Source organism: Lepisma saccharinum, chromosome 29, assembly GCF_977018435.1.
Source record: "Lepisma saccharinum chromosome 29, izLepSacc3.1, whole genome shotgun sequence".
In the NCBI taxonomy this organism is placed as follows: Eukaryota; Metazoa; Arthropoda; class Insecta; order Zygentoma; family Lepismatidae; genus Lepisma; species Lepisma saccharinum.
The window spans coordinates 20,448,318-20,465,169 of record NC_139257.1 but is presented as its reverse complement, the minus strand read 5'-3'; the positions used below and the strand labels follow the sequence as shown (position 1 = coordinate 20,465,169).

General features: G+C 37.4%; 1 protein-coding gene across 3 annotated transcripts in view; it reads right to left on the bottom strand.

Annotated features, from left to right (window-relative positions):
- Window positions 1-16,852, bottom strand: part of Imp (IGF-II mRNA-binding protein) — a 256,323-nt gene continuing 239,471 nt past the window's right edge. For all 3 annotated transcript variants that reach the window (XM_083114768.1, XM_083114769.1, XM_083114770.1), the window contains 3 exons: window positions 15,334-15,525; window positions 13,015-13,257; window positions 1-4,642 (listed from right to left, as the gene is read on the bottom strand). In XM_083114768.1, coding sequence (XP_082970894.1) covers window positions 4,550-4,642; window positions 13,015-13,257; window positions 15,334-15,525 — 528 coding nt within the window. In that variant the 3' untranslated portion in view covers window positions 1-4,549. The remainder of the gene's footprint in view (window positions 4,643-13,014; window positions 13,258-15,333; window positions 15,526-16,852) is intronic.

Genomic DNA, 16,852 nt, shown 5'->3' with positions numbered 1-16,852 from the left:
TTCATTTAACTAGAATAATTTAATTTCATGGTAGAAAAAGGAGAATGCATGCTTGGACCATCATGTGTTACAATGTATCATGAGCTGATCGTTTTGTAACCGAGTGCCATGTGCAGCTAAGTCTAGCCTTGCCCAGGGCTCTCCATCTGTTTGTGTGTCTTTCTGATGCCCCGTGGTGAGGCTAACAGACTGGCAAACTGAATTCTGCTTCTGGCACTGAGCCACAGGCTTCTCCAACACGACTACCATGGATAAGGGCTGATTGGATGTGAGGAAAATCATGTGTGTAGCGGTGCAAACTGCCTCAAAACAAACACGGAAGGAGCAAGGAAGGGGTACGGCAGGAACAATGTATGGAAAGTTGCAGGTCATCGAGGTGAACAAAATTGCAAAACTGAACTTTTTTTTTTTACTCCCACTAAAGTGTTGCTTGTTCGCAGTCAATTGTGTTCACCTCAACCTAAACAGATTACTTCGTCTTTACATGCACAGTTTCGAAAAAATCAACTCCTACAACAAAACTCTCGACTGCATACATTTGCTGCCTTTACAATAACTTCAACACTGCTGTGGTATATCAGACAGAACTAACACTGTAATTCATCAAACATTGACCAAATTTTTTTTTTTTACGAACTGTGATACCTGAGGTAGTTGCAAACATACTGTAATCATTATCGGAAATAACTGGCAACACTGAATTGGGGCACTGCACCACTCAACATGGCAGAGGTAGCGGAGTGCGGCGACATGGGGGACAAAATATACACGAGGGGGTAAAAATGCAGGAACTTGGTTGGGAAGGATAGTCACGAAGTACGTCCCATGTCGGACAACTTATCTATTAGCAAATCAACCAGAGAAGAGACGGCACTCCTCTACCTCGACCCGAGTGGCTTGGCTCACTGCATTCGACAATATGGAAATTCCTCACATGGTTCAGGAGGAGGGAACATCAACAGGAGAGATTACCTGCAGCATAGATTGTCAAGATTGGAAAAACATTAAATCTATTACCCTTTCTTTTATACAAAAACTAATAAATCTTTCATAAAATAAATTAAAACAGCAATCAATACCTTAATAATTTTCTTGTAAACCATAAAAATTCAATTTTTTGCATCATGCTTGCATCACTCTCTCCTGTTTTCAGTGTTTGAACATACATGAAAAAGGAAAGAAAAAAAAACACTGTCAAACCTGTAAATCTAGAGTAGGCAAATTTACAGCAGCAGCTACAACTTTGCATATGAATTTTCCCACACTATTATGCATAAATTGCTAAAGGTTATGTTCCCTCGTCCCTTTCTATTTAAATTTATCTGGGCTGAACACTAATGCACTCCCTACCTGCCCCGTTCTTCGTAACTGACAAAAAATGGTTATTATGCAAGAAAAAACTTTAACAATTATGAAAAATTATAGAAGAAAACAAAACCAGAAGTCTCAAAGTCGTATGTAACTTTACATATAGCCTAGATTTGTTCTCAGAAAAAAGCAGTAGCAGGTAGGTACTTATTTGTAATTACATTCTAAAAATAGAAGTGAAAAATCATAACTGGACAAAAAAAAACACCCTTATGCATTCGGAAATCCAGTATAACTAGTGTGGCTTTACAATATACATTTTTCCAGTATTTCTTTATAGTGTACTCACAAAGCATACCAATGACCTAATACCAACAAGATTGTTAGATGTGAGGGTTAGCATCATAACAGAATGAAATATTTTTATATATATAGTATCTATATATATATGAGCACCTTCGCATGTTGATCCATCGTTCAATGCTACCAAACAATGACTTTAAAAAAAAAGTAATAATGTAAATTTTGTCTGCCACAATAAAAAGGTTATTGTTCTTCTCAAAAAATACCTGAGTATAATTTGTACAGTTAAGAACACCTGTTATGACACCAACCTGAATCCTTTTTTTTTTCTTACAATTCTACTACAGAAAAAAATCATTCACACTTCCTTAGCACTAGTGCAAGAATATTTACTGAATCTATTAATGGATTAAATGACACCAGGAACTAAACAAACGACTGGCTTGGAAACTTTCACTGCAAAAAACTTCCTTCACTGGAAAGTAATAACTGAAAAGGACAGCACTTAATTCGTTTAGACAGTACTTCTTCACAGTCCAAAAAAAAAAAAAGACACGTACGTGTCGCAACTGCAGCATGTCAACAAAATGTTACCAGCGAGTTCTTGGTTATTTTTACAAGGAAAAAAATGGTTTACTGTATGCCATGAAAAGACCATAGCCTCTGAGCCAAGCCGAGGGCGTCACTGCAAGAAATTATATGGATGCGAGGCTAGCTTTAAGTTTTTAGTCATTTTGAACATACAGCTTTCTTTTAGTTTGAAGACTAAACAATTTCCCCTTTTTCCTGTTCAACAAAAGAACAACAAGTATATATGAGGTAGTGGGCTTGGGTGGGGGAGGGTAGGTAGCTTCTTTTCAAACATTGAGTAATTCTAAGCCACATCCCCTCCAAAAAAATGCCCGGAACGGCATTTCAACACTGTGCTCACCGTCGTAAGAGCAACGCGGAGCACACTCTTGGACAAACTCAAAGAACACTGCTCCTTGGAACTATTTATATATATAAAAAAAGAACAACTTAACAACATTAGGAAAGCAACCGTCTTTGCTTCCACACTAGCAAATTTACAAGCCACATAAAATCCTTTACTCTGATAACAACATTTTAGTGTTAACCTACCACTAAAAAAAAAAAAAAATGAAAAAGGCCATGCATCATATCCTACAGTCCAGCTAGATGGTCAGGTGAAGTGGGACCGACAGTTTTTTTTTAAATATATTTATATATATATAATCCTGAGATGTTAAACAAATCCTGAGTGAAAATAAAAACAAAATACTGTCCATAACACTTTATATTTATTTACACATGCATATAGTTTTTATATATTTATATTTAAATGTGAATTATGTATATATATGTCTTATATACACGTACGGAGGATTGGAAGATAGCGCATGACCTCCCGTGGAGTATAGGAAATGACGCATGGTGCCAAGAAGCAGTGCGCTTAGCAATTAACCAATTTTGGCATAGAAATCATAAAGGTATTTGACAACAGCAGTGATGTAAGGATCCGATGCAGGTAAATCTCTTTTAACAATACCCTAAGCCATAAAACTGCTTCACTCGCACTGTCAGAATTTAATGTTTTTCTCATCTTAGTATGGTTTAGATATTGAGCAGTTTTAAAAATTGTGTTAGTACGTGATTGAAATGGAAAAATTTCTTTTCGCATCCGAGTCCCATTGTTTCTGGATTCTTCTAGTCTGTCAGGTAAGCTTCTCCCCGTGAAGAAGGTACGATCCATGGTCTAGAATGTCTTGTGAATATACAGAGTGGTCATAGAATGTGTAAAGTGTCCCCTGGTTTTTTTTTTATACATATTTAGCAGCTTCGTCGGCATCCACCTTGTTTTACAATATCAGTAGGTATGTAAGAAAAGCATTGTACAGTTATCTAGCTAATCAGCTTTTGGAGGTTTCTTCTTTACTCTTGTTCGAGTTATAGATTCTTTGAAGGGTCTAAAAAGTCCAATTCCAACTTAAATCATGAACCAAAAAAATTGAAATGTGAGGCTGTGTCTGCTTGCACATGGGCTGAATCTGTCATTTTATCTTCTGATCTTGAAATGTGCAGCTTATGCTCACTGTTCGATTGCTTATTTTTTCTCCATTTTCCCACAGCAAAAAATGCTATGCTTATTCGTATTTTTTTTAAAGTCTAACAAAAAAGATTTTATCCCAACAATGTATCAAAAATAAACTTTTTATAACTTTGTGTACAAAAAAGACCACGATATATTTCCAACAACAATGGTCCTTAAAATTGTAATTTAACTTTTGTACTAACTAAATAACAGAGCCTGAAAAGGTTAATCCATTTCAGCCCTGACATGCTAACCTTTTTTTCCTTACAATTAATACCTCCAAGTGACCTCAAAGTCTTATCACTGATCTTTACGAGGTCACTAGACTGCATATACATCTCATAAAACACCCGACTTATTATTTTTTCACTGACTGTACTCATGGTGGACTTTTTATACGTATATATTTATATATATATAATCTATACCTCGAGCCCAACTTAAAGAAAGTGGACTCGGAAACAACAGGGGAGAATGGTTGTAGTCCTATCACTAGGATCCAGTATACTCTGTTTGTGGCACAAGTTATCACACCACGTTTTCAAAGTTCACACAGGACACACCCACGGTCCTGATGACAAAAGTTATAAGATCACTTTTAAAAAAATATCCCTGAATAACCATACAAAAGCAACATAGTGCTTTATATATATATATAACATATATATATATATAACTCTTTAAAAAAAATGAAGTTTCACTTCCCTTCATTTCTGTAGTAACAAGGTTTTCCAGCTGTTATCATCGTCCGCCTGGTGAAGTATAAATCAAAATAGATGTTCTTTCCTCTCTTTGGTTTGGTGTGGGGTGAGGTATATATGTCGAATATGGCAGAAGGGGCCAAACCTACTGCGGGTCACGGCGGCCCTGACTACTGCGCCCTCGTCCTCCTGTGTTCTGGGCCTGCAATACCATTGCCCTGATGCGTCTCTGAGCGGACTGTAAAGCAATGGAAAAACGGTTAACTCCAGATGCTACAGATTCTTTTTTTGCGCCAGGCATGCATGAAAATAAGCTATTTCTACATCAGAATCAACATTTTGGGTTCAAAGGCAGAACATACGAGGGTTGGGGCATAAGTCATGGCAACCATCAAAGTTGAATGGTGGCACTACAATATGATCACATGGCACTATATTATGTGAATACATCACTAGGCAGAGTGATGAACGGTTATCGTACAGAGGGGAGTGGTAAGTCATGGTTGAGTCAACCACAGTCGCCCAGTGTGAACACTGTTCAGGCATCTAAAAGCAGTTCTTCAGGGAAAAATGCCAGAGAATTCCACAGAAAACTGGTGGGAGCTGTGGCAAATAATGGCCTACCATAGTGTGCACCTCTTTTGTTCCTGTAATGCTAATGTAAACTGCATGTAGCACTATGCAGTGTCTTTGCTGCTTCCCTATCCTACATCTGGTGTAGTCAAAGACACCTTTGGGTTGAAGCAAATCCACTGAAAGTAAATTGGTTTCTTACAATCCGGAAGTGTCAGTTGACTGCACATCATCCGAGTTCTTCACACATTCTGCACTGCTCACACACTGTCCCCTTCAATTTGTACATTTCAAATTTTGTAGCAGTTCCGCATTTGAAAAAAAAAGTTGCCATGACTTATGACCCAAACCTCGTACAAAAAAGCAGAGCTGATACTAGTGGGTTTGGTATTGGAAAATATCAGTTCAGGATCAGAGTAATCCTCAACAGGGTGGCTACAAACAAGCAGAAATGAAATTCCCTGACTTTTCCAGGTTTTCCAGGACAATTACAAAACTAAACTAAATCAATGTTTTGTTGCAAATGGAAATTTTAAATAAAATATTTGACTATCAATCTCCTTAGCCATTCTCGGTATTATATGTTGATATTTCCACTGAGGTTTGGAACCCTCTGCTTGCAAGAACAGTGAGTGTGGACTTTTTTTTTTTATGTATAAAGCTACTTCTCTTTTCTCTGTAAAGCAAACAACTTAAAGGTTAAGTGAAACAACTGAATTGTACAAAAGAAAGTGTCATATTTCCTTACATTATCAATGGGATTTCTGCTTCAGTACAGTATATCCAACTGAAGTACTGTGAAACTGACAACATGCAGTTATTCCATTATTGCTGACGAAAAGGGTATGTAGGTATTAGAAATTTAACGCAAGCAATTTATAGAATTGCTTTGTATAGATGTCTGATTTAGCTAATCAAATATTAAAACAGGAAAACACTGTTGATAACACCTTCTGAAAGTTCATATACGAGGGGCGTCCAGAAAAAAAGGTCCAATGGCACCCGTACGCGGAACTAGTGGCTGGAGACCGTAAGTCTGTAATTATTATTTACTATTATACATATATTAATCAGAGACATAATGAATTTAGCCAACAACTTGTTAAGGACTGTTTGGGAATCCCCTAAAAGAATGCAAATATTTAGGAATATTATTGAGTGAATGAGAAGGCTGGCCATACTGGACTGCGACCACTTTGCCCTCGTCGGCGGACGTTGAGAGCCTCCAGTATGCAACAGATCTTAAGGAACTATGAAAACCTTCAATTTTCTTGAGAAATTTTCTGAAGATTCTACTGACGCAGCATCAAAATGTGCTGGATACCTGGAGACAATGCTTCACTTCAAGACATTTTTCTTTCTCTCCCTCTACTGACATGTGAGGGTCCAATAGAAGAGGTAAACTGTAAAATTCAGTTTCCATGCATTGGTGCTACAGAAGTGGAATCAAAACAAATACTTGGCTGACATCTTTAAACAAAAGCGAATGTGTTTTGAGCAGTTCTGGCTGAAATGCAGAGAGGGCAAACCAAGCCTCGTTGATGAGCCAGAATTGGCCCGGCAACGTCACGTCCCTAAGAGATTTGAAAATCCTGATGCTGCCAAACATCACAAGTTCTACACTCCAAAATAGTATTATAAATCAATATACGCTGATGTGTGTGACAGCAAAATCATGTGTTAAACAAGGACATGAATCTATACAGGACTACAAAAAGTAACAGCCGTAGAGAAAGAATGCATCTCAGCTGTGAACCGTTGCACAACAAACTTTGAGCAAACGCGAGAATTCTTTCGCCAAGATTTGGATGCCGATAGGCTTTCCTTACACATGTCCATGCTTGGTGATATCGCCAACAGAAGAAAGTGGTTCTAACTACCATTCATGACATAAGGAAGTTTCTTTTGGAAAACAGCACCCTCCAGGAGCTTCTGCCTGAAGTTGCCAAATTCATAATGGTCCTCCGCACTGTGCCAGTGACGACAGCCACAGCCGAAAGGTCATTCAGTGCTATTCGCCAACTAGACATATTTGAGATCTACAATGAGGCAGAAGAGACTAAGCAGCTTAGCGGTACTCCACATACATCAAACTGTGCTTGATAATTTGGACCTGAGACCGCTCGTTAATGAGTCCATAAAAAAAAAACCACTGCGTAGAGCAACTTTTGCTTTATTTTAAAATCATGTTCATATGTTTTTATTGTGTATGTCACTTTACATCTTAGTGTACATGCTATTTTTTTTATTATTGCAAAATTAAATTTAAAAAGTAAAATATTGTAGCAAGAACAAAAAAGAAAAACTATTTTCCTGCGATTTGTGTTAGCATTTATGTAAATAATTAAATAAAACTGTTAAATATTGTAAATATTAGTTATTTTATGGGTACGTCAACACTGTTATTTGCAACCCATCACATGTCTGTTGCGGACATTAAAACACACCCACGCCCTCGCCGGGACTCGAACCCGAGATCTCTGGATCAAAGAGAGTTGAGTCGACCACCCAACACGCTCGGCTACCGAGGCCGGCATAAAACTATTAGGTTGGTCTCTTAATGTAAATACATACTTTTCAATAAAAATGTTAATTGTTATCTAAAAAACAAATGAGCAGACATAAGAAAACTTTGAAACATTTTCTAAACGTTTTTCCAGTTACATTTTATTTGCATGAGGAATATAATAGCTGCTTAAAAACTGCTCTACGAAGACGTGATTTTTATTTTTAAAAAAGGGAGGGAGGGAGTCATTCATTCATTTATTTCAGTGATCAGAGCACCCCCAATAATTTTGACAAGTCGGCGCCCCTGCTCTCATACAGTCTCCCACCAACTGCAGGGTAGTGCAGCAATCAGATTTTTGCACGCTCAGATTCTGATAGAGCCACCAGCAATTCTGTGAGGTGTCCAGACCGGACAGCGTGAGCAATACTATGGTCAGACGATGGTGTAGACAATTCACGGAAGGCTAATCGGTACACGACCCCATACAGCTGAGTACACGTGGGCTCTCTGAATCATTTCAAGTGAGAGATCTTGGACCACTCCCTGTAGAGCCCTGGCCTTGCATGTGCCGCCTTTCCATCTCTGTTCAGCTGAAGAGGTTTCTGGCAGGACAAGGATTTGACGGCTACACTGCAGTAGAGATAGTTTCAGTCTTTGCTGTCAGACACATATGCCTTGGACATATAAAATTTTGTGCCTTGCTACCATGGCCGTAGGCAGGAAAAAATTTCAGGGGGGGTTCATTCATAATTGTTCCCATGGGCGTCGCCAGAAATTTGAATAATAGAAATAACAATAATTGTACAATAATAATTAAAATTTCATAATAAAACAATTATATTCCATAATAATAATACTAATAATTATTATTATTATTATATTATTGTTATATCCTTGAGGGGGCTTACTCAATCCAGCAGATGAGTGAATATCCAGCACAAGTTTCTTTTTTTTTTTTTTAAGTTTCATACAGTGTGTACTGAAATGCACAATTATTATACTTCGTCATTAAACTTTAGATACCTTCAAGAGAAAAGCTTTAAAAGTTCGATGGAAATTTTTGTCATAAAGTTTTTGTTGTTTGACTTTAAAATTAATTTTTTGGAATTTTGAAAAGTGTGGAACCAGTTATTCTTTTTAAAAACTTAGCCTGGTGCATGGATTGTAACCTCAATCGCGAACGTAATGCGCTACAAAACTGGAGATCCTGGAAAAACTGGAAAGATGACAGCAGAAGTGATAATGGAGGGGTCGCGGGTGGGCCAAGATTCCGAGAATAAATCCTGTTTCACTCAAGTTTCAGAATTCCAAATGTATGAAAATTCTAGCTCGATCGTTTCAACATTGTCTCCATTTATTTTTGTGATGCTTCGGAAAAAAAAAAATTGAAAATTTGTTACAGATTTTGGTTTCTGAACTTCCATTAATCCAACATGTCACAAGTTTCGGGGAGGGGGGGGGGGTGTTGAACCCTAGAAACCCCCCCTCTAAATACGGCCATGCTTGCTACAACAAATGCCAGAATAACAAGTGGTGATTGTGCTGAAAATTAGATTAGGAGTAACTGATACTAATGCAATAAATTACTACTGATATTTTTGTTTTATTTATGCCTAATCAGTAGGAACCTTAACTTATTTTTTTTTCAAATTGGTGTAATTTTTAAAATTTTTCTATTCGAAGTTATTTTTCCCAAAATTCATATTTTCATTTTAGCGCATTTTCTGGCAAATACCTGAAATTATACCTTCATGGATTTTTTTTTAAAACTACTGTTTCAAATTGTAAGTCACATAGCCCACACCTCTTCGTGAGAGTTTGATACCTTGAAGTTAATTTGGGAAAGTTGTTTTCCATAACCACTCATTAATTTAAAGGTAAGGGTTTTAGATAAGGAAATTTTTCCCGTATATACTGCAGGATGCAAAATGACCATAAGTGGCCACGCACCCAAAAGTTTAAAATCAATCAATCTCACGTGACAGATATCGATATATTATGGTACCAAAAATTGGCATTATCTTTTTTGACTTTTTAGTGTTACGTTTCCCAAAATTCGAGTTTTAATTTTAGATACTTCATACTTCCATTGTGCTTTTAAACTATTATTTTACATTTTAGGTCACATGGTCTACCTATTTTCATGACAGTTTGATATGTTTGAACTGATTTTTGAGGAAGTGCTTTGCACCATGGCATGAAGGCGTATAGTGGGTATGGAGTTATGGCTCCACTCTTTCTTGATCACGTCCGAAGGTGGGGGGTGATGTGATCAGCACCTTACCCCTGGTCACCTTTACCGCCAGGTTTCTCCTCCAGGTACCCACTTGATACAACGCTGGGTGGGCACCGGAACTGCTTGAACAGGTGGAAAAGATCCTTGTTCTCCCCTGCTGGGGATCGAATCCAGGTCTCTTGCATGGTAATCAGATGCCCTAACGACTGAGCTCTGATATTTCTCACTCGACAAATGCCGATGTTACGACTTCCCTGTAGAAATAGGCGAGTACTCGATCTCCGCCAACCGCACCACTTAGCTCGGTAATTCAAAACACTTCTCGCGTTACAAATACTGAAGATGAGGCTGCAGTGTGACTGTAGATATGCACACAATCTCCTGTTAGAACCCTGCCACTTTGCTCTGTGATGCAAATTGTTCTGATAGAAGTTGAAAAAATCGTGGGAAATACATGATTTAATGTGGCTGTCGGAATTATTCCATGTATAACATGCATTATATTTTCTCTTCAATAAAATGTTGGAAAGCTTGCACATTCTATGTACACAAATGCAGCACAGTTTGTTTCTTTAAGCTTAGAAAAACAAGAATGTTAGATTTCACACAATCTTTCATTGTTTAAGGCCATTTTTAAAAACCACTCAACAATTCACATTTTATGCCAAGTTCACGTTATTTCGATATTTCAAACGGGCGAGACATCACTGCACATTGATCAACACTACTTCGCAGCAATTAACATTTTTCACGGTTTTCGTGATTGTGAAAAATCAAGGTCCCTACTAATTGGAACTTACTTTCTGGGCACCCCTTGTATAAATCAGTAGATGAAAAGTAGAAGTGAAAATTTTGCAGGGTTGGCAGAGAAACGTCAATTATTGAAGAAAGTGATATGCTTTTAGGATTGAATGACGAGTAATTATGATACTAAAATATTTACGTATTTATTAGTATTTTATTTCATAATATTGGACATTAACTTCATTCGGTGACAGATTAAGACCATCTCTCACGAGTTTGAACAGGCAGATCAGAGGGGAGCGTTCATTTCATTGCAATATGAATGTTGTAGAAAATCTGAGATTGGGAGCAGGCACTTGCCAAATATTTATAACTTTTACCAATGCAGATTTATGTTTCACTTTTTCATGATTATTATTCAATATACATCCAGTTTTGTTGGATTCTTTTTGATATCTAAGAATAGTGCGATGTCATTGTAAACGTATGTTAGCTTGTGCAAAACCAGTATTACGCCAGGATGATGAAAGAACACCTCCATATGCATTGCTACCTGCATTAAGTAAGGTTAAGTGAGCCACAAGCGAAATAAAAATTCCGGCAGCATATTCTATCGCATGTTGTAGTGAGTGGCGATATTAGACAAAAATCTTATGTATCAACGGAGCCTAAAATATTCATCCGACAAATGCTGTTCCCCGGTTTTCTGATGCCGTGGTGTGTTGTGCATAAAAGGGGCCTAAAAATTGATGTCAAAACTTAGCAACAAGATTTCCTGTTCCCGTGCAGAAATTCATAACGACCTTTAAAATTAAAAAAAGTCAATCAAGACAAAATTCCCTGACTTTTTTTTGACTCCTCAAATTCCCTGACTTTTCACAGGTGTCGCCACCCTGCTCAACTAATTAGGGCGAGATTTTTTTATGCAGGCAAAAATTTGTAGAATGTCAATTGTAATCCACATATAGCGCATTTTTCTGCATATTTTTTTTTCCATAATTAATTTCACCACCTGTCTGGTAGCTTTGTCAGGCACATACTGGCTTGTTACGGATGTTTTTCTCTCTTCAGCTGGTATGTGCGGTGGCACAAGCAGACAAGGGACTAAGGAACAAAAGGAAAAAGACAAACGGGAAGGGGCACAGCACGGAAGTATTGGTGGGGTGACATAGCTCTAATATACAATGTAAGGAGGGCTTCCTACAATTTTAATGCATATAAATATGCACCCTGGTAGCTACAAAAAAATGTGGTCCCTTCACAACACTAGCTGTTAGACCAAAAAAATATTTAATTTTGCACCAACATTGTGTTGAAAGAATTAATTTCTTAATTAAATTACATTGATTTCGATTTTCCAATGTAAATCATTGTATATTTGAAGCAAAACACTGGTGCAACGAAACAAAGTGGAACATAAATTTCAAGTTCCCCCAGTTTTGAATTTTCTTGCATTATATGTACATTCAATGTTCATGGTCCCAATGCTAGAAAGTTTTCCCGGATTTTACATTTTCCTGCGTTTTAAGTTCTTTCAACTTGGTTCCCTGGAAAATGTAAAATCGAGGTTGCACTGTATTTATAAATATCAACTCAGTTATAATGGTGAATATTATCTCAAATTTGATTTAAAATTTACATTTACTACACAATAAAATCTACCATGGTTCCTACTGATTTTGACAAATTAGTGGACATTTTCATTAAAAAGTAAAGTGCTCCTCTGTGCTTTGCACCTCGACATGAGGGGGTGTGATCAGCACCATGCCTCTGGCTGCCTTTACCCACCAGTTTCCTTCAGGTACCAGATGTTGGGTGGGCACCGGAGCCACTTGAACAGGAGGAAAAAATCCAGATTCTCCCCCACCAAGGATCGAACCTTGGTCTCTCACATGGGAGTCTGACACCCTAACAACTGAGCTACCAGGACCCAACAGCGGACATTTCCGAACAATTTTAAATAATTTTAAAAATAAATCTTCAGACCATTATGTGTTACTTTAACATGATACTAAGCAAGTTTTAAATGTCAAACCAAACTTGAAATTTGCCTCTCTTATAACATATTGGTACCTTATAATCAAGGAGTCGTGGGTTTGATACCTGGTGGAGGCACATAGTGCTTCTGATCAGAAACTAAGTATTGAATAAGGTCCCATCTAAATTAACCCCTGTGCATAAAGGAACTCAAAACAAAAACTCAAGACTTTATATTGAAGAGAATCAATCCACTTAACATTATTCAAAATAAATAATGAAAATATGTCAATCAACAAGCTGCTTCAAGATAAAAAAAAATGGAACTTATTCCCATTCAGAAATCCTGTATCTTCTATGTGGCAGAGGCTGTTGATCGGACCACCAGTCTCGGTGCAATGCACTTTAATTATTTTTCTATAACCAAAATTATGAAAACTTAAGTGTTGGTGAGAATGAAAAACCATTTTTATTCCACCTTTCTCAACAGTGGGCTTGGTTACGAGAAAATCTGCTCTAAGCAAAATTTACATGTTAATTCTCCAGAATAACATGAAAATCGAGCACTTACTTGGACTGAATAGAATGGACCTATTATGTGGACTGTAGTTTCTTCACCTGCCGCAGCTCCCTGCTCAGGCAACTTGATGATGCTTCCTGTGACGCGCTGCAGCTCCCTCACATTCTGACCACCCTTCCCTATGATGCGCCCGACCTGGCTAGATGGTACGAGGATTTCTACCGTGAGTCTCACGTCCTCACTCCCTGCTACGAAGCCTTCCTCCCGCATCTTCTCGAATATCAGGTACTGCGCCTGCAACAAAATAAAAGTATGAGCGATTCTACTTTACACTAAAAAATACTGCCTAGTCACAATGATGCAAAATAAACGTTCTCTGCATTACATGCTCTTTATCGAAGTTCCACCTTGCTAAAAGTACAAAGTGGTCTCCTGGTAAGACTTGTACTAGGGATGGGACAGATTAATCAATACTATACTGGTATCAGTCGATACATGCACCTAGTCTTACCATAAATACTGTCACAAAGTTTTAAGTAAATTGACACAAAATGCTGAGATATATTTTAATATCCTAATAACATTACTGAAATGGATGCATGACAAATCAAAATCACAAATCAATATTCATAATGACCACCCTTAGCACGCACACATGAGGGCACGCTCCATTTCTGTGAAAAAGGGGGTAAAAACATCAGCCAAAGTGTACCAGCAGACAGTGCTTGCGAGACTAGTCAAGAATGTCAACAACACTCTCTTCCATGGTCAGAACTGGAGCTTCTAGCAGGATTCAGGCCCAACATATGGGGCCCGAACAACACAGCAGTGGCTGGAGGCAAATGTACCAGACTTAATTTCCACTTCGGATTGTCCTTCTGCAAGTCCGGACCTATACCCTTTGGACTACAAATTGTGGTCCAAGCTTCAGGAGATGGCTTGTAAGAAGAGACATCCCAATATTGAAAGTTTAAAGCAGTCTCTTCTGAAGGCAGTTGCTCATTTTCCAGTCAATGTATTGCGTAATTCAATTGATGCATGGCCACAAAGACTTACGGAATGTGTGCGTGCTAAGCGTGGCCATTTTGAATAATGATTTGTGATTTTGATTTGTCATGCATCCATTTCAGTAATGTTATTAGGATATTAAAATATCTCTCAGCATTTTGTGTCAATTTACTTAAAACTTTGTGACAGTATTTATGGTAAGACTAAGTATAGTGGTAAGATTACTGATATATATATACAAATATCTTATAATTTAGTGCAACACTCTGGCATTTTGCTACAACCATAATCTCAATTCTATACATTTTAGAGCAGCAAATGTCTAAATATGCCGCTCCTTTGGCATTGCAGTCATCTGCTAAACACATTTATTAAGGAGATGAATGAACCATTAAGATTCTTCAACAACCGTTTGTAATTTTATATTGAATTGGTAGAATATTGTTATCGGTAAATTTTACAAACAGAAGGACTGATTAAAATTATTATATGTGCATCACCACAGAGGTTATTTGCACCCTTCTGGGATATACAGATGTATCTCAGTATAGGATATAATTTTACAGTTTATTCTGGAAAAATCCTGTGGCTCAAACAAAATGCTTTACTTTTACATACACAAGGGCCTTTAATGTACCCTTCTGTTCAGATAAAGTTTCACATATTTGAACTGTTCAACTCTATGAAGAGTGCCATTTTACGTGAAAGAAGTGTACATGAACGAACATGAGTGCAAGAAGGTTTTAACTAAGACACACACACACACACTTAGAATCCAACATAATTTTAAAGTCATCTTATAGGTCATCACAATATGATGTTCATGAACAAATAACATGCTTACTATAAGGAATATACTATAGTGTGTATATATAATATTACATTGAAACGAACAGTGGAAAGTTTTCTGTTCATGCTAAATTATGTTCAACGTAAAAGAAGGTAAATAACTTTTGTTCCAAGACAATCTGGAACAATGGACGTGTTGCAAGAATAATATTAATAGAGGAAATCAAGTGCTATTGCTTTTTAAGTGTATCAAACAAGTGCTACAAAATTATAAATTTGTTGAAGAAATGATATGGAGCTTAATGGATTGAAATAGATGCTTGTTCACAGAAACAAAACATTGTAGAACTTTAAATTTACAAATGAGCTGGACAAGGGGCAAATACTGTAACACATGAGTCTTAAAAACTTTTCCCGATACCTACTTCTGCACAATTTTATTTAGAATAACTAAAGTAGCAAGGATAAAAAGAGGGAAAGAGGGTATTGAATTTCAGTAACCGAGTAACCAGCCAAAAATATTAACTTTTCTGCATGCAAGAATAACATGCAAACACTAGGCATGCTCTTTACCTTCCACTGAGCTTCAGGGCTTCCTACAATTGTAACTTTTCTCTCGGTTTGCTGGTCTGTCGGTTTGTCCTGTTCTAATGCTGCTATTTTAACGGATGCTCCTGAAAATCGGATGATGTTCCTTATGTGTGTACCCTTGGTTCCAATGATGGCACCTACTGCATTATTTGGGATGTAGAGGAATGTGGTTTCCTGCAAATACAATTCATGTCGGTTAGAACCAACCAATCACACCTGCAAGGATAGGGGCTCTACACCTTAAGGTAGAGTGTGTACGCAAGGAGGAAATATTTAGGTTGAATATGTACTGGAGTTAGTTGTCTTGTTACCCTAATGGCATGAAAAATATTAGTGTTAACGCAGGTACGGATATTTCTACGAAACTCTCTCCTAGTTCACACACAAAACTATATTGTGAAGCAATTGTCAGACCAAAATTGTGAATCCTTTTCCACAGAGTTAAGTGTAATTTATTGATCATAATTGAAAATTCAAAATTCAAAGAACAATAACACTACAGTGGAACTTCGATTTTACGTTTTCCGGGGTACCAAGCTGAAAAAAACTTCAAATGAACAAAAATGTAATAGCTAGGAAAATTTTGTAACATTTTATTATGTTGGGACCATCAAGCTTGAATGTCAAATGTGGGAAAATGTAAAATCGGAGTTCCACTGTATATGACTGTGAATGTAAAAATGTTAGTTATCCTTGATATGGAGTTTCGACTTAGCCAATGCAAATCACTACAATAACTGGTAACGATTAAGAATGATTGATTGAATTGGTGTTTTAAGTCCACTTTATGCACAGCAAGGCTAATCGGGACTGGACCTACAGTTTAAAGTGGGATCCGAACCACTATGTGCCCCCACCGGGTATCGAACCTGGGACCCCTTGATTACAAGGCAACGACGCAACCACTGCGCCATCGGGGAGGCACTGATAAGGATTAAGAGAACTACACAAGCAATACACTGTGGCAAATGTTACAAAATACGGACAGATACTGCAATGTATCTAAATAGAATATACAACAATGGAAAACTGAATACACAACAATGTTAAGCAGATGCCTTACCCCTAGTATTCCCAGCAATACCTATACATTAATATGTTGCTGAGCATAGTCAATAAATATTTCATCACCACCAATCAACAATAGCTGTGCATATTTATTTTTGGTAAATAAGTAATAAAAATTGCATATTTTTGCATAGGTTATACGATACCCAGACTTTACAAATGTTAGTCAACATTAACTTTTAAAGAGCTGTGGCACAATGGATAGTATTGTAGATGAGGCTCTACTTGAGTGCACTAGGAAGTATGCATGTATATTCTTACCTTCTGAAAGAGAATCAAACCAAGTACAACCAACCACCTCTGGTAAAATTTGAGCTGTAGAGATTTTTTTCAAAACTACGGAGATTAAGATTTTCCAGCTCACTGTGATAACTAAATGCACAGCCATGAAAATAGGCAGATGGGCAGAATTGCGCTGGTGCCACAAATGGGA